This window comes from Macaca thibetana, chromosome 15 (assembly GCF_024542745.1).
Source record: "Macaca thibetana thibetana isolate TM-01 chromosome 15, ASM2454274v1, whole genome shotgun sequence".
NCBI lineage: Eukaryota > Metazoa > Chordata > Mammalia > Primates > Cercopithecidae > Macaca > Macaca thibetana.
Window position 1 is genome coordinate 91,957,627 of NC_065592.1, and position 18,961 is coordinate 91,976,587.

The 18,961-nt window shown below is 38.0% G+C and overlaps 1 protein-coding gene across 13 annotated transcripts in view; it reads left to right on the forward strand.

Annotated features, from left to right (window-relative positions):
• LOC126937867 (transducin-like enhancer protein 4) overlaps positions 1-18,961 on the forward strand; it is a 156,772-nt gene that overhangs the window by 66,009 nt on the left and 71,802 nt on the right. For 7 of the 13 annotated variants that reach the window (XM_050761663.1, XM_050761668.1, XM_050761657.1 and 4 more), the window contains 2 exons: positions 13,152-13,356; positions 14,620-14,636. In XM_050761663.1, the coding sequence (XP_050617620.1) occupies positions 13,152-13,356; positions 14,620-14,636 (222 nt within the window). The remainder of the gene's footprint in view (positions 1-13,151; positions 13,357-14,619; positions 14,637-18,961) is intronic. The other 6 variants (XM_050761658.1, XM_050761665.1, XM_050761669.1 and 3 more) reach the window with 1 other exon arrangement.

The following is an 18,961-nucleotide window of genomic DNA, read 5'->3' on the forward strand; positions in this document are numbered from 1 at the left end:
AGGCAAGTGTTTTAACCCCATGTTCTTGGATCTTCTGGAATTTCATGCTTAGGCATTGGGCTGTCAGTTAGATGCCTGAGTGCTTGCAGAATTGCCTCTGTGTGTGTGTGTGTGTGTGTGTGTGTGTGTGTGTGTGTGTGGCTGGTAGGAGAGGAGTATGTATAGTTTTTGGAGAAGAGTGTTCACAAAGGGTCCTGTGACACAAACAAGTTTGAACCCATGCCTTATGAGAATAAGACTGTGCAAAATCTTGATATGAAATAACAAAATATCATGTGGGGTGCATGTAGACAAAAAGTATTTGCCCGTAGCAGCGTAAGGGCACATTCTAGGGTGGTTGTTCAGAAACTTGGAAATCAGGAGTTTACGTAGGAGGGTTTCTTGATTAAGAACTATTGTTAGTATTCTAATTGCAGGCAGCAGTAGGTGAGGAAGGGGACGTGACTGGTGGTGAAGACCACAAAGGGGCCCCCACCAGGCCAGTGGCCAGTCAGGAGATAGAAACAAGTTAGAACTTACCGGGATTGCCATTATGTTGTGGGGAGTCCTGTCTTTGAAATTACTTCATTGCTTTGTGATATGTCTTCTCTGCTTCCATTTCTCTGTCTTGAGAAAACCTTGTCTGCCTGACTTGTGAATAACAATTATTTCATGAGATATAGTAATATTGCAAGCTTAAAAAATGGTTTTGACTAAATAGTTAGAGCTAACTGTGCCTTTGACCCCAAACTCTTAAGAAAAAACTCAAAATGGTACATTCTTGAATCCTTTTTAAGGCAGCTCCATAGCTACTCTGCCTCTTGTGATTCTCATGCTTTTTTTTTTTCTTGGTAGATTCATAAAAATGGTTAGAGTTTATCTTTGCTCAGATTGTTTTCTGTGACCATCAAGGGCAGTGCCACTATGGTCCTGAAGCAAAGTGGCAGTAATGTTGCTTTTTTTCTTTATTTCCCTAGAGTGTTTCTGGGTTGACTCGAAGCAATTTGTAGACACAGCTCTGCACAAATTAATATCTGGGAGAAGAAATTGTTGAGAGGAAAAAACAATTTAAGTTGCGATCTACTTGGCTTGAAAGCTCAGAGGTTGTTCTTGGGTTTCCTTCAGCTAATAGCTTCAGAATGGCCTCTGAGCAAAGATAGATGTTGAGGCAGGCTTTGTTGTTTGTTGGTTCTCCGTTGCAGGCAGAGGCTACCCTCTGCTGTGAAGGCTAAAGCATTCCAGGTGCTCTTTCCAGCCTTCCTTACAGAAGAACTGTGGGCAAGTGACCCTATCCAGGTCAGTGAAATATAAAAAGATGTGGATTTCTTCTTAAGAGAAACCCATGGACAGAGAATTATCCTCCTTTCTGCATTTTAATATGGTTGTGTGAAGGCGTGAGGTAATGTGTGGAGCTGTGGCAGCCATCTTGTGATGAGAGGGGATGGGATATAAGGGAGGCCACATGAATCAGGGACCCAGAGCCCTGATAATGTTAGGTCATCCATCCATCCCTGGACTTGTAGTGTGAGAAATAAAAAGTCCTTTAAAAAAAAATTCATGCCATTTTTGGGTATTCTATACCTTGCAGAGGAACTATCTTAACTTAAATATATAGTTACATGCCATATAATGATGTTTCAGTCAAGGACAGACCACATATATGACAATGGTCCCATAAGATTATAATGGAGCTGAAAATATTTTATTGTCTAGTGACATTGTGGCTGTCATAACACCATAGTAAATTACTTTTTAAATAAATTTTGTGTAGCAGTGTAGAGTAATTATAAAGTCTGTAGTGGTAATTCATTAATGTCCTAGGCCTTCACATTTGCTCACCACTGACTCATTCAGAGTAAATTCCAGTCTTGACAGTTTCATTTATGATAAGTGCTTTATATAGGTGTACCATTTTTTGTCTTCTATACTGTATTTTTACTATACCTCTTCTGTGTTTAGATACATAAATACCATTCTGACACAATTGCCTACAATATTCAGTACAGTAACACGCTGTACGAGTTTGCAGCCTAGGATTAATAGGCCATATTGTATAGCTTATGTGTGTAGCAGGTTATACCATCTAGATAAATATACTCTATAATTGCACAGTAATGAAATTGCCTGAAGACTCATTTCTCAGAATATCCCTATTGTTAAGTGGTGTATGACTATATATAGATGTATATATATTTCTGTGTTAATGTCATGACTTATGTATATCAAAATATTGGGAACAACCTGAACACCCAACACTAGGGGACTACTTAAGTGAACTCAGGTATCTGTACAATGGCATACCATGTAGCTGTTAGAAATGATGTAATCAAGGTGTATTAAAGATATGGAAAAATGTTCTTGATACATTGTAAACAGGAAAAGAAGAAACAGATTAAACCACAAGATAGTTTGATGTTGTTTTTGTTAAAAATGCTAACATGGATTCAAAAAATACTGGATAGGCCCACCATGATAGTAGTAGTTTTCTTTGGCTGCTAAGATTATGTGTGGCTTTAAATTTTATTTTTCACTTTGCTTATCTTCATTTAACATATAAGTTTCTAATCTGAAAAAAGGTGTAAGACAAAATTCTATTCATATGGCCATTCCTTCTTTCTTCTGCCCCATCTGAGTAAATGGTACAACTATCTACCCAGTTCCTTATGTTCCACATTCCCACGGTGTCCTGAATTCCTCCACTTAGTCTCACTCTGCTGTCTTCCATAACCACGTCTTTCTAGTTCTATCTTCAGAGTAACACAACTCCTTCTATTCTTTGCAACGTGTACTGCCGCAACCCTAATTGAAGTTATTCATTATTTTCTTGTTTGAACCCCTGCACTACTAGCCGGTCTCCTGCCCTTCATTCTTGCCACTCTCAGATTCAGAAAATTATTATTTTTTAGTATTCTAGCTTAAAATACTTACTAGTCTTTATAAAGGCCAGTTTAAGCTGGTTTACACACTCAACCTTAAAATACTTATTGGTCCTCTTATAGGCCAGTGAAATAGACTAAAATACTAAGAAATTGATTCACTTGTATATGTCAGAATGGACAAGCAGATCAGTGGGGAGAAAGATGGATGCTAGTAAATATTACTGGGGGGCTGCCTGGTTATTCTTGTGGAAAAGAATTGGATACATACATGTCACCATATGCAGAAGTCAATCCTAGAATCCTAAAAAGAACTTTAAAACTTAAAAAAAAAAAAAGGAGGAATCTTTTTTTTTTTTTTCCTTGGCGTAGGATTTCTTAAAAGGGTCATAGAAAGCCCAACCCATAAGAAAAAGATTGATAGTATTTATTACTCACTTGAAATGAAAAACATCTGTTCATCAAAAGATACTTTAAAAAAAATGAGTAGACAAGCCAGAAACTAGGAGAAGTTATTTGCAACACATGTAACCAAAAAGCGATACGATCCAGATTTATACCAGTTAAAGAGCAACTAAAAGTTCAGCTTAAAAAACAACCAAACCCCAAAACCCACCATAGCCTAGAGCTCTCATTATTCTTAAATAGAAGTCAAAAACCCTTAGTGTGCACAGTCTGATTCCCAGAATATACTCGTATTCTACCCGACTTCCCCATTGCTCACTGGATTCTCACTAGGCTTCCTTTTTCTTCACTGGTCATGGCAAGTGTTTGTCTTGCTCTGGGTCTTCTCAACTGCCTTTCTCTTGCTTCTGATTCTCCCAGCTTTCTGCAATGTGCTGTTATTTGCATCCTGCAGGTCTCAGTTCAAAGGTTATTTCCCCAGAGGAGCTGCCTCCATTTATTTTTATGAATGAATGATTGCTTACCCCTTCCACCCTAGTTGAGAAAGGGTCCTAATCGGGCAGCAGGTACATCACTGGGCTAAATGGTAGGGGCTTGTGCTCCATTTCTTGATGCTAATACCATTTCCCACTGACTCTTTCACCTAGGAGATCACACATGTGAGTGTGGACCTGGTTTAGTGTTCTTCAAATTGTAGCTCAGGAGACTCATGAGTGTACAGTGAAGTCCATTCAGTGGGCATAGTAGACTTTTTAAAATTTTAATTACAAAAGGGTATAGATGACAATAGAAAATACTAGAGTATGTTGCACATAGTAGTGTTTGGTAAACTGTGTTCATTTACGTGTATATTCTATGTAGACACACATGCACATAGACATATACACAGAAATTGTGGTCAAAATTTTGGAAAGCAAGTCTCCTAGATGACATCTGAGGTTCATTCCACCTCTAACATTCTAAGATCAAATGCAGGATTCCTGAACAACCTAAAGTAGATAGGCTTTTTAAATGTTGCTTTACTTAAAAAAAAAAAAAAAAAAAAAATTAGAGATGGTGTCTGACTGTCTTGCCCAGGTCGGAGTATAGTGGCTATTCATAGGTATAATCATAGTGCTCCACAGCCTCAAATGCCTGGGCTCAAGTGATCCTCCTGCCTCAGCCTCCCAAGTAGCTGGGACTACAGGCACATACATGCCACTGTGCCTCACTCAGCTTTACCTTTTTTTTTTTTTTTTTTTAAGTACTCTGAAGTAACTAAAGAAAGCTTTTCCGAGTACAGTCCCTTAGCTCGGTGACTTTAAAGACTAAAACTCACAAAATAGAACCATTGGTATCAGTAAGATGTTAAAGACTCTAAAAATTTTCCTTAAGTAGCTTAAACAAGCTTCTGGGAAATTGTATTTCCATTATTAATCTGCTTAGCTGTACATTTACTAGTAAACTTTTGGCCAATTCGTAAAATATGCTAATGGGATCACTAATGGGAAAGTTAATAAGTCAGGGTTTTTGTAGTTTTCCCCTTCTTTTCTTGCCATTATTACTTCATGAGTTAAACTACAAGTTAGGACAATGGAGCCGCTGGCACAGATCTCATGATTTGCTTGCTTTGGTTGTTACTTGCCATCCCCTTAAGACCAGTCCAGAGATTTGGAGGACTACAGAGATCCGTGGTTTGTTTAGCTTGAGAAACTTATCCTTTCAGTGATAATCTTACTTGGATTGCTCTAAATGCATGTCTTCTGTCTGTAGTAAATCTCATGTTGTAAGTCATCAGGAATGAGTTACAGATAAGCTTAGCCTGAGAAGTTTCTTCCTTTGTTCTTTTTATTCTTGCTTCTTTCCATATATTCACTTAACTTTTTGCTTTTTCTAGACATATTTGTTAAAGTAAGGTAAGAAGGGCACATCTTATTTTCCCAGCCTCTACAACTACAGGGAAATTGAATGAATAGTAAAGCAAACACTGTATGCTCATCACCTAGATTTACCAGTTAACTTGTCGTTACTTTTGCTTTCTGTCTCTGTTTATATACTCACACAAATACATGTGCACTTTTTGGAATGTGCTGAACTGATTGAAAGTAAAAGGCAGTCATGCTGTTTCACCCCCTAATATTTCAGTGTGCTTCTTCTATGAGCAAGGACATCTTCTTGTATAAGCACAATACCATCAACACATTCCTATACCAGTGTTACAGTTCATAATCATATTTCTCCCGTTGTCCACAAAATGTCCTTAATAGCACTTTTTTCTTCAATCCAGGATTCAATTCAAAAATTGTTTTGCTGTCATGTCATTTTACTCTTCTTTAAATCACAGTGTCCCAAAGCATTTTGCTTTAAGATATTGGCATTTTGACGATACCAGGCCAGTTTTCTGGACTCTTCCACAGTCTACATTTGTCTGATTGTTTCTGATTGTTTTCTCAAGTTTAGATTTAGGTTACGTGTTTTTAGTAGGAATACTAACTAGGTGATGTGTATTTCCAGTTGTATCATATCACTGGTGAAGCTAGATGATCCGTCGGGTGATACCTGGGCACTATGAGTAACCTGTTTCCCTGCAACTTTTGACCCAGTGGTTCTAATACTGATGGCTGAGTCTGTCCTGCATTAGTTAATACATTTGACGTGGTAAACAGTAAATTTTAAGTTATTTCTTTCCTTTCAAATTAATATTCTGTAAAGAGCTTTTCCTGTTTTCTCCTCTCCTCGCTTCCTCACTCTCTGTGCATATGAAAAGGTGGACTTATGGTACCGTTCCTTAATACTAGCAGTCAGCATTTATTGAGTGTTTATTATTTGCCAAACACTGTGTGATATGGTTGGGCTGTGTCCCCACCCAAATCTCATCTTGAATTATAGTTCCTACTATCCCCATATGTGGTGGGAGGGACCTCCTGAGTGGTAATTAAATCAAGAGCAATTTTTCCCATGCTATTCTTGTGATAGTAAGTTCTCACAAGATCTGATGGTTTTATGAGGGGTTTCCCCCTTCACTCAGCTCTCATGCTTCTCCTTCCTGCTGCCATGTGAAGAAGGGCATGTTTGCTTCCCTTTCCACCATGATTTTAAGCTTCCCGAGGCCTCCTCAGCCATGCTTAACTGTGAATCAATTAAACCTCTTTCCTTTATAAATTATCCAGTCTTGGGTATGTCCTTATTAGCGGCATGAGAACAGACTAATACACTATACTAAAGTTTTATATGCATCATGTCATACAATTCTTCCAGCAACCTTGGGAGGTAGGTTTTGTAACTGTTCTCACTTTTTACATGAAGAAACAGAGCATCAGAAATGTTAAGTGACTTGTTCACATAGATGATAAGGATTCCAGTCGCTCCGAGGCCACTTCATTATGACGCTTCCCAAATGTCAGCCAGACTGTGCTTTCTCACACCTAGCCCGACTTACAGACAGGAGTGAGGCCAGCAGAACAACTGTCCATAGTAAATAATGTCTTCACAAGCCAAGAAGTATGGCTACCAGCCCAGTAATGGGCCCTTCCCTGTGCTTGCTGCTCTATTTCAGAGTCTGTTGCCTCTTCCTTTTTTGGCTCCTTTCAAGGTCTGCTGAGTCTTCCCTTCTCTCCTAGAATGGAACAATGTCTCCTGGTTGGATTGAGGCACATATGCTCAGAGCGAGCAGCTCACAGCTTGGCTAGCTCCTGGTGGATGAGTAGTATGGTTGTAGGCTTGGGAGCCAGCTAGCCGTGAACTTAGGAGCTGGCACTGGCCTGAGAGTCATTCTCTGTCTAGTCCTTGGCCCCAGAGTGCCCCACATCTTCACCTGTTTTCTTGGGGTACCAAAAACTCCATTCCTGAAAATGTATTTTAAAAATGTGTTATAACCTATTAAGTCATTATTCTTAACGATGCTGAGATTGTCTCAAGTTTTGCCAGTAGGGATCCCTTCAATTTGACCTATTGTCCTGTTGACACAATATCCGTTAGTCTAGATAGCTTTCTTGATTTCTGGCACAAGATACAGCAGGTTCACCTTGCACTTGCACTTTTTTTAGAAACCAAAATAGCACAAAGTGTGCTCATTGCTACTGAGATGTTGTTGTTTCTAAGGAAGATGCATGTTTTTTGAGAGTTATTCTGCTGTTGATAGCGTAGTAGAGTTGGAGTGGGGGTGAACAAGAAAACTGCTGCCTGGCCTTCAATTGGAAGTGCCCAAAATTCCCAGGGATGTCGGTGACTGTGGCTCTGTCCTTGCTAGCTCCTGCTTGGTCAATGACTTGTCAGTCCCTTGTGGTCAAGCAGTTGGGGACCTTCGATTAAAAAGAACTTCTCTTTCTGCTGACAGAAAGACAACATTTCAAAAGACATTTCTTGTGAATTCGATTCTCCAGTGGTCCTTTTCTGCCCTTTGTGCCAAACTTGAAACTGCAGGGAAATCTTTGTTACAGAGAATCCAGTAAAAAGCTATTAATGGCATTGAGGCTGTGTCTGCCACTTCATTGCTGTGTATTTTCAGACATCATTGCTATTTTTCAGAATTAAATTAATTATCTTAATGGAGTACTTACTTGCTTAAGTTTACTCCATTTTAATGTTTATTTTCTTGAATGGCCCATCAAGGAAACAGGAAGAAGTAGTTTATTTTGTATTGTGGTTTGAGATAAGAGAGGCTTTTGTTTGTTATTAATTTTAAGTAAGGCACCCAAAGATAATAAAGGCCTAGGAAGGATAGCGAGAATAATTTTAACATGATACATATTTTTCTCAGCAGGTCTTCCTAAGTGGTGGTTATGTAGTATACGTTGATTTCAATACTCCAGTCTATGCCCTCTTTAATTCTTTGGCTTGATCTTTGTTTTGTTTTTCTTCTAAAGCATATATATATATATATATATGTATGTATCTATCCTGCTAGTTTATAATGTATCTTAAATTACATCAGTAAGAAATCTGTGTTATACTGTGTACTCTTAATATACATTTCCCTTCCTTTTGGTCTTTAAAAGGCATGGGGTTTTATGTTTCTTAGTGGGACTGTAAGATAAAGCAGTAAAATCTTGGCAGGTTAATTGCTCTGTAGTTAACACAGATGGGGCAGAGGGCAGAGGGCAGTTTTGACTTAACCCTGTTGGGAAACATCAGTGAGCGTTCAGTTTATCGTAGGGCAGTCCATTAGATTATGGTGCTCTCAGCTACGTGAATACTAGCCACGGAAACCTTACTCCTTTTCCGGGAATCCTGAGTTCCTCTGTTGATAAGAAGACTTAATAGAAATAATATTTTTAATGAATTTTTGACATTTAATGAATTAAGTCCATTTATTTTAGTTGAGAAAAAGGTAAAGTTCTACTTAGCCATTGGTGACTTACTGCTGTTATTTAAAGAAGATGTTTTCTAATATGTTTTATTGACTAACTCTTATCAGTTATAAAATACCTGCTACTCTAGTTGTAGGCTAGTTCCTAAGGTGAAAATTTGCGAAGAAGCTTAAACATGACCCCTAAGTACAGAAAGGGGTCTCATTTATTAATGTGTACATTTTAAAGCCTACCGTAATATTTTAATATCTCTAGCTTACATTTTTGTCTCATGCCTTTTGGTGACTTACTTTCATTTTATCTTATAGTGTAATATTTTTGAAACACTTGATAAAAATTGCTCCCTTCTACAGGATGCCTGAGTATAATTTTTCTGTTTGATATTTTGTATATATATAAAACGGTGACTGATAAACATGAATTTATGGTAGCTGCCTCTCATTTATTCTTCCTTAAGATCAGGGTATATACTGTTAGACAGTATGCCTGTAGTTTGGTTGTTACCATTCATAAAATCTTTGAAAGGACTTTATAATTTTGGTATAGTAACAAATGGAAAAGACTCTCTAAATGCAGTGTTGTATGCTGGTTTGGATTCTGGGACAGAAAAATGATATTAGTGGAACAACTACGGAAATCTCCATAAAGTCTCTAGTTTGGCTAATAGCAATGAGCTGATGTTAATTTCTTAGTTTTGATAAATTCTGTGGTTATATAAAATGTTAACATTAGTGAAAAGTAGGTAAAGAATATGTGGGAACTCTGTATGTAGTAGAAGCTTAAGTCATTAAAAGCTTTGAATATATGTAGAAATATGACCATAGTTTGAGTTCATTAATTAGTTCAGGGGAAGTTTAGTGGTAGTTATATTTAAGCCCATTTATAATTCATAATTAAGAATTTAAAAATTAAAAGACCAACAATAAAAATAAATGCACTTTTCCTATGAGGGCACCAAGTTCTGTATGTTTGATCACTAAAAATATCAATTTTACTCATTTTTAGATTATCGCTGCTTAAAGTATCCAAATGAAGGCTTATAGTACAAGCAGCTTTTTTATTTCTTCTAGTTTAATTTTAAATTCAAAAGATTGAAACATATGGAAAAAAATACAGTGAAAATTCATCAGTTTATAAAATCAGTGCTGATATTAGTTGGTAATCTGTTTGCATACCTACTAAGTGTGAGAAATATCTAGGCACTGTGGGAAATATTTTTTAAATAGCTCTAATTAAAAGGTATGGCATACACAAACTTGTGCACACACACACACGTAGCACATATATATGTATTGAAAAAGTCTCTTTTTGTCTTGGGTTGTTAAGTATCATAATGGTATTGAGCGTAAGTGGTGTCAGAATTGAGAGACAGTGGTGGAGATTACTTTGAGCCAGGGTGATGAGGGATATCTTCACCGAGAAAATAGGCAGGAGTTTAGCTTAGAAGGATGAGTAGAATTTGTACATGTAGAGACAGATGAGAGAGTACTCTGTGGGTGTGTGTTGATTAGTAGTAAAACTAAGCCCTAGTTTAGATGTCTCACTAAATAGGCTGGTGTTACGGGCAGAGAGTTCCCTGGATGGTGTTACACAGTAGAGTGGAGTCAGGCCCATAGTAGTTTACAGAAGGTCTTGATTGCTAAGAAATTGGAACTTTTGTTTTTAGATAAAAGAGATCTGTTGCTTTTGGAACCAGAGAGTAACTATCAAAGAAGTATTTTATTTTCAGTAGTATCAGAGTTTTGTATTGAGTTCTCGCTACGTTTAGGGAACTGAGCTAGGTGCCAGGGTACTAAGAGGCCTGGAACTGGTCTCTTCTCTCCAAAGTCTCACAGTCTCTGGCAAGTCAGGATCTTCTTATCTGTAAACAGATGAATAACAATACTTTTACGAGGCAATATATGCCAGTGAATAACACAGGGAGCCCTATAAGATATTGGAAACTTAGATTGCTTGGAGAAGGCTGTAGGGAACAGGTGAAACATAAGCTGAGCAGAGGTAGGTGAGTATAACTTAGATAAGTAATGTGGAGGTTGTTCTAAAAGGTGCAGAAGGATATGAATTTAGGGGAAAAAACACAGGTAGAGAATGTCACGTATAACAAAGATTTCTGCCTTTGAAAAGTTCTGGTCCAATGGAACGATGAGTCGGTGCTTATTTTTTATCCTGTAGGAGAAAAAGAATAAAAGTGACGCACCTGAATCTTTAAAGGTATTGGGTTTTGGCTGAGGGTTTTTTGGTTTTTTTTTCTTTTTTTTTTTCTGACAGGGTTTCACTCTGTCATACAGACTGGGATGCAGTAGTGCAATCATGGCTCACTGTCATGGCTCACTGCACCTCACTGGCTCAGGTGATCTTCCTACCTCAGCCTCCTGAGTAGCTGGGATTATAGGTGTGTGCCACCATACCTTGCTAATTTTTATATTTTTAGTAGACACAGGATTTTGCCGCGTTGCCTAGGCTGGTCTCAAACTCCTGGGCTCAAGTGATCTGACTGCCTCAGTTCCTAAAGTGTTGGGATTACAGGCGTGAACCACTGCGCCAGGCTTTTGTTTTTGTTTTTGTTTTTGTTTTGTCTAATGTAATAGATGTGTTTTTAATACTATCAAGATAATGTGTGAATATTTCAGGGTCTGCAGTTAGCTAGGATTTGTGAGATGTAGACTCAGTGCTTAGAGTCTAAGAAGGGAGGTAAGAAAGACGAGCATGCAGGATCTTAATAAATGCCTGCCCATTGACCTCTGATCTAAGGTAGAAAGTGACTGTGTGTCCAAACCATACACATGGTGTATTAGGGGAATTCAGACGAGAAAGAATTGGAGCAATTTCAGTTGAACAATATTTTGAAACAAATTTGCCATATATTTACTTCAAGTCCCTATTTTATTTTCTTCATAGACATTATTTTCTGCACAGTTAGGAAATATAATTGTGTGCGCATACTTTTTGATCCCCACTGAATAACAGTGTGTAAAGAATTATGAACATGATTTTGGCCACTTAGATGAAGAGAATCACCTTATCTCAAAACTAACCAGTTAAGAAAAGCTTCGGCAGGACTTGGAGCATGGGTGGGGCTTGGTTGGTGGAGTATCTAGATGTGGCTCCCATTTTCCATTTTCTGCTTGTAAACTTACTTTTCAAAGTGTTCATACTTTATTCTATTGACTATATTTTAAGTGCATGTAGCCAGAACATAGGTGCAGGTCAGTAAGAGAAAAGAGCTAGTTAATACTGTACATGGACTTTTGTGGTCAAACATAGGAAGACATGCAGGAGTGGAAGAAAATAAACCTAATTTGGAGAGGAGAAAAAAAGGTCCACTTTTTTTCTCTGAGGTATTAATAAAAGCATTTCAAGATTTTTCTTGGTGGAGTGATCTCTCTCTCTCTCTCTCTTTCTCTCTCTCTCTCTCTCTTTCTCTCGATATTTTGTGAAATTTTGCTTGGAAAGAATATTACAGAAGGGACTGTTTGGCTATCATAGGTTAGGCCTGGAATGTGATTTCTTTAAAGGCAATAACTAAAATTCAGTCACTACAAAATTTCACCTGAGAATTACTCAGTACTTGTTGTCATACAATATTGTTAAGCAGGGTTTGAGTTGAAGGGACTCCTACTGAGGAATGCATTTAATGTCCTTCCTTCACCACCAACTCCTCCTCTCCTCCACTTCCCACTCAGAAGAGGCAACAAGGCTTGCCCACCGCAGTTCCTGTAGCAGAGTTTGATGTAGCCTCGGCTGAGGTCAAGCACACCCATTCCAGCCTCTTGAGGGCTTTCTCTATGTGTTGCCAGTGTGCTGGTAAAAATGACTTTAAACTCTTGTCAGCGCAGTTACTGGTGCATGCATCACAGTCCCACTCAAATAAACCTGTCACAACACAGAGTCGGCCGCTAGAGAAGAGTACAAGGGCAGGCCTCTAGCTTTTCATTCGAGCATCACTAAACGTGCACAGAGTGCCCAATTATTTCAGCATTATTGAGCAAGCCTACAGGAGGACCCAAGCCTTGCTACATTAGATTTTCTTTAGTAATTTGCTCAAGTACCGCTGAGGACACTTAAAGGGCTTAAAACGGTGGCTGCAACCAGTTTCCTTTTCTGGGTTGTTAATTCAGGTTTTCTCTTTCAAATTAACTCTCCCTGCATGCTGTGCAGTGGTTCTGGGAGAACTGTTTAACACTAATTTTCTCAATTTTCAGCTTTTTTTATTCAACATAACTGCTTTAACAGTTACTCACATATATGTTTTGATTAGAAATGTATGATAGTGAGGCCTTATTTTATTTTTTTGAGATTAAAAAAGCCTTTATGAGGTTTGTTAAATATGTTTGAATAGCAACGATTGAAAGTTACTTACATAATTTCACCACTTAAAAATTACTTATTTTGCATGTGCAAAACCTCCAAGTATAAGAAAGGTAGTGTTTATTGACTATACAGCTCCTTTGCTCCTTCCCCCTTTTAAAAATAGATATGTTAATGATAAATCTTGCATAGGTGTTGGCTTTTTTACTGCCTAGTTGTGCCTCCTTTCTGTTTCTGTTGGGGCGGGGGTTGGATATAGGGGGCAAATTCAATATCTGTGTTTAATTTTTCACAGCAGCAACAACTCCAGGCCCAGCATTTATCACATGGACATGGTCTACCCGTACCTCTGACTCCACACCCTTCAGGGCTCCAGCCCCCTGCCATTCCACCCATTGGTAGCAGTGCCGGGCTTCTGGCCCTCTCCAGTGCTCTAGGAGGTCAGTCCCATCTTCCAATTAAAGATGAGAAGAAGCACCATGACAATGATCACCAAAGAGGTGAGTGAGTGTCTTGGGATGCCAATCTGAGATAACCTGCCTGCTGCTGAGCGTAGGTTCTGGATGCTGTTGTTTATGCTCTCTGAATTTAGTTTTACCGGTGACTAAACAATGGATTTCTACTGGAAGGTAAATTAATTACTGCAAGTAGTCAGTTGCCAAACGATATTCTAGTGGTTGGCAAGAGCTAACGTACTCCCCAGAGGCAGAGGGGCCTGTTTCTGGCTATTGCCTTTAATTTCTTGCTGCCTCCTATGTTCCCCAGGTCTAAATCAGTAATGAAATCCCATGATGCTCTGTTTGAAGTAGCGTGTTGCATTAATAGTTAGTTTTGACTGAATTTATTTTGGGGAATGTCTTGCTGATAAATGCTCACTTGATATTTGACCAAATCAATTATTATTTATAAACAAATGAGCCTATATAGAGCAGTAAAAATCTCACAGGTAAGAAAATAATTTCAGTAGTCTTAGTAATTAAGAAGGTACAGACCAAATTAATGAAATCTGTTGGTTTAACTGCCTCTCTCACCCAGTCTGTTTAGAAGCATGAAATTAACTAATTTCTTCCTATAAGACCAACATAATTGTTTATGCAATTAATTGATTTAAAGGCCAGTTGTGTTCCTTCTAGGTTGATTTCCTTCCTCCACTAAGGTAGATGATAGTGCAGAAACGTTGTGATGTGACTGTTGTTTTTCTGTGGTGCTTACTGATAATTTTTGTTAATGACAGAAATGCAGATGAAAAAGTCCCTCCCAGCATTCCTTTCTGGGAATTTACTTAGCACACGGGTGGTTCATTGGCTCGAAGGGTGTGGTTCATAATTAAAAGCTCATATCCCCGTTTCAGCATCCTTACTATGAATTAAAATATTAGGTCAGTGATTTTTATCTCATATGCGTAAATGTCCATCTCTGATATTAGAAACACTGTGATTTGTCACTCAGTTATCTTAGTGCTGTGGTACAGAGTTGATGCAAGATTGTAAACACTTTGAAAAAGTCTGTAAGGAGCACAGATAATAAGAATGTCCAGCTTTGGTTCTTCTGAAATTGTATCAGAGGTAGATTGGTACTTTATGAATTTGGTTGTGCAGTATTAATAATTAACTTTACAGCACAGTTGACCTCTGTGTAATGTATTATTTAGCAGAGATCTTCACGTTCGATAAATTAGTATGATTTTATGTAAACTAACTAGTACTTTTCTTTTCTTCTTCCCACCACTTCATCTTCTTGTGTTGCTGCTGTTTTACATATAGACAGAGACTCCATCAAGGTAAGACTCAAAATTTACAGACTGAGGAATGGCTTATAAAAGAGCTGTAAATGATTTGAATGAATCTAGTAAAGAATTCTTTGAGATGTAGAGAATGATTTCATTGGTTAGTAGTGGTTAACTCCATTTTTTAAATTACTTTCAGATGTGCGTTTTTTTTTGTTTGTTATTTGTTTTTAAGGTCCCTTTTCTCTATCAGAATCACATGTGTTGACCCGGGTTGAATTGCAAGATCTGGCTTGCATTGCTTATTTTATTATTTGCCGTGTGAAAAAAAAAAACAAAAACTGCTTTTCTTCACTTAGGCCTTGGCTGTAAGATAATAATGAAATGAACTAAATAAATTGGTTTGTAAGGAAATACATATTAGTTTCATATTTGAGGAAACAGTTCCAACTTACAAAATTTATCAAAACATTTGTTTAAGTGAATGGTGCATTTTTTTTTTTTTTTTTCTTAACCACTGGAAATAATTTTCTCTTTCAAATTTAAGTGACTTTTTTTCACCAACTTTTCTTTCAGATTAACATTTTGGTATCTGGTATAACAAGTTAATTCTCTTTAGGTTTTGCATCTGTCTTATCTGCCTTTTGTATCTCTTTATAGACAAGTTGTAGGGAAAGAGGATAAGTATTTAGGGTCTGATGGTTTGGATATGCTTCTATACCTCCACAATGGGATGTGCTAAGGATACCTGAATTTATTTAGTAAGCAAACAAGAAAAATAGACTGCCATGGCAGGAAATGAGTAAAGCATGAAAATTGATGTGATCACTTACAAACCAGACACAATATAAATACACCATTGTAGGCTGGGCGCGGTGGCTCACGCCTGTGATCCTAGCACTTTGGGAGGCCGAGGTGGGCGGATCGCAAGATCAAGAGATAGAGACCATCCTGGCCAACATGGTGAAACCCCGTCTCTAGTAAAAATACAAAAATTAGCTGGGCGTGGTGGCTTGTGCCTGTAGTCCCAGCTACTCGAGAGTCTGAGGCAGGAGAATAGCTTGAATCCGGGAGGCGGAGGTTGCAGTGAGCCGAGATAGCGCCACTGCACTCCAGCCTGGTGACAGAGTGAGACTCTGTCTCAAAAAATAAACACACACGTACATACGTACATATACCATTGTATTATGCATAATTGTATTACATATGCCATTGTGTTACTTATTGGTTAGAAGGAAAGGACAGTTCTCAACCATTGGCTGAGGTAAAAATGCTGTCTGTTTCTTTATCTTTTACATCAGTTGAATGTTTTGGAGTATAGGTAGTTATATCTTGCAGTTTTTAATGGAGCTATGTATATGAATGCTAAAATTTTCTCCCAAAACCACTGTGCTAGCACTGAATGCCTTTTTACTCCTTGTCGTTTCACAGTGAAAAGGAATTTTTTTTTTCAGTGCCCTTAAGTAATGGAAAATAAAACTTGAGCCTATCTGTTTTACCCTTCAAGAATCTTTGTAATTTGAAAGGGCATCTGCACTTCCATGTAAATGTCAACATTTACAATTAGAACTGAACACATTGAATTATTTAATTATGTATTTGCAGTTGTGTATTTTGTTGTATCATATACGTATCAGTACCTAGATTAAAAAAGCATTCTTAATCAAAGTATATTAAGTGTTTCACACATGTGTACTTAGGAAGTAGTAAGTAAATGCAGTGACTAGGATTAACTGATACCAGCCTTTGAAAGCCTGTCTAGTTATTCTGAGGTCATAATATAAACATTCCCTGCCTTCTTATTATAAATATATACCTTTAGGCAGTCCAGTGAACTAAACAAAAGCCTCCACTCCCAGAAGACTGTGAAAATATTTATACTTCGGTGCACACTTTTGTGTCAATTACATTTTCTTATTCCCTCATGCAAGAGTAAGGATGTGTTTTGAAATCATCTATAATCGTTCAGGGTGAGCCTGGAAATGAGTATCTGTATAGCTAGAAGCCAGGGAAAAACAAGAAAGGCTGATGATTTTGCCTTGATTTATTATGGGATGGCATCTATAAATAGATGTTTTGGTTGGGTACCATTCTCAAATTTGAAGTTGTATTACGTCAGGTCTGGGGCTGTACTATAGTTCTACAAGGTGAGATAGTTTGCTTATTTTTCTGAATGTGTTCTGTGATGCTCAGAGAAGCAGTTTTAGTTGCTTGTTCCATCGATCGTCCTCCCATAAGTGGTTCCTGGTTAAGAGGGGGCTTTTTATGATTGTCTGCTGTGTGACTCTAGATGGTTTTTATCAGCTAGAGCGTGCCAGTTGCCTGCAGCTGGAGCCGAGCTCGTATGAAATAATTTATTTATGCAAGATAATGCTCCTTAACATTTAACAGGTAATGAACGTGACATAAATTTCCTTCTTGCTTTTAATTTTTCCCTTTCCTCTTCTAATGTGCAAACAGGCAGCTCTGGTACTCTAAATAATAAGTAATTTTTGGCCATCTGTCAAAAGGAAATTTCAATACAAATTTAAATTAATGGTGCCTGAAATTTTTTATAGCTCCTCTAAAAGCCTCTAATGTGCAGAAAATTCTGAATCTGCTGGTAGTAATTAGTGTTGCATGTAATGAGGATGTGGGCAATCTTAGACAGCCCCAGTGGAACATTTCGATATGGTAGCAAAATTTTGATTTATACAAGGTTGTAGATGGGTTTAATTGTGAGAGACACTTTAAAATGTTTTCTTGACGTTACAGATTGTTAAACAGGGCAGATTTCAGAATAGCTTATAAACTATAAATTTAAACTTACTGTAAAGATTTAAGTAATTAAGGTACTTTACCTTTAGATGCCAAGTAAAATGAAAGAAATTCACTTGTTAACATATTGGGCCTTTTTTCTCCTTTGTCTTTCTCTTCTGGGAAGTTCTGTGGCCACCAGATTGCACGCGGTTGGCTTTATTGATCTCTTTTTCTGTAGCTCCTGTAGCCAAGTTCATTCCTAAGCCTGTTATTTGCAGACCTGTATCTGAAGTTTTTCGACAAAGGTGGAGAATGTAAATATGGATCTGAAGGAGAAAGCACTGTAGGAGCCCAAGAATCAATTTCCTTGGTGATGAGAAACTAGAGCAGTGTGTGTTGTAAGGCTGTTGAAGTCAAGAACCATGGCACCTGCAGCCTTCCTTGCTTGTCACTTGGCTGTCTGGTGACTCCATGTGCCCAACAGTAAGTCCCACATTTGAGGCCTGAAAATGGCAAGAAACACAGACTGTGATCCACTCTTACCCTTAATGGTAGGGCAGAAAGCCCAAATTTCTCTCTCCAAAAGGAATCCAAAGTAGGTTAAGTGGGAGTGTTCTCACCATCTTATGGAGTATCGAGAACCATTTCTCTCATCCCTAGAAAAGGCATAAGTGACACTAAGGAAATGTTTTCTGAGGTGATGGAATCTTCCATTGCCCACCCCCTCTCATTTAGGGCTGAGGGGTAAAAGTGATGGGCTCTAAAATGGTGTCAGAGGGGACGTTCCCGCGTGCTGCCAGGAGCTTCCCACTTGATGGAGGTTCCAGTTCATTAAGAGGAGTCAGCTGCCCTGAGTCATTAGGTTCCCCATAGCACTCTCCAGTTTTTTTCTGAGTGACTGAAATGAGGGTAGTGATTCAGAGCTGTGAAGGCCCAAATTGCCTAAAACTTGGTAAGAATCTGAGGTTCAGAAATTATCTTATTTCCCACTCCGTTCCCAAATGTTTACATAATTCCAATATCAGGTAGCAAAAAGTAGGCACCAAAATCAAGACCAGCTTAAATATAAGTAGCAAAATTCACTATCACCAAATGCTGATTAGCTGCATGGCCTCAAGCAAGTTGCTATTATTGTGCATTCTGTATTACTTTGTAAGTCCTTTTTATGTATCTGCCTGCTTCTCCTGTGTTTTATCCTGAGTGCAATAACCTTCTCAAGTCACGTCTATGAAGGATTTGCCTTTTTTATCTGTGAAATATAGCAGAAGTACTTTTTTCCTGTGTGCCTATGCTTACCCAGTACAAACATTTTTTTTCCTTCTGAGTGGTGTTGTTTTTATTTTTGTTATTTCATTGGAATGTCTTCAAGCCCAAAGTGCTGGATGCATCATCAAAGAGTATGATCATTTTTAGTGACTTGTGCAGTGCCAAATTGATCTCCTAAAACTCTGTACTAATTTAAAATGCCAAACGTGTTTGAATATGTTTCCACACATCCGCCAATATGGAACTTTATAGTTTTTGTAATTTTTGTTGGCATAATGAGTATGGATGGTGCACTTTATTTTTTTAATTTACGTATAATTATTTTTTAGCTAAGTGCTTTTCTGTGGGTATATACACTGTTTTTTTCCTGTGCA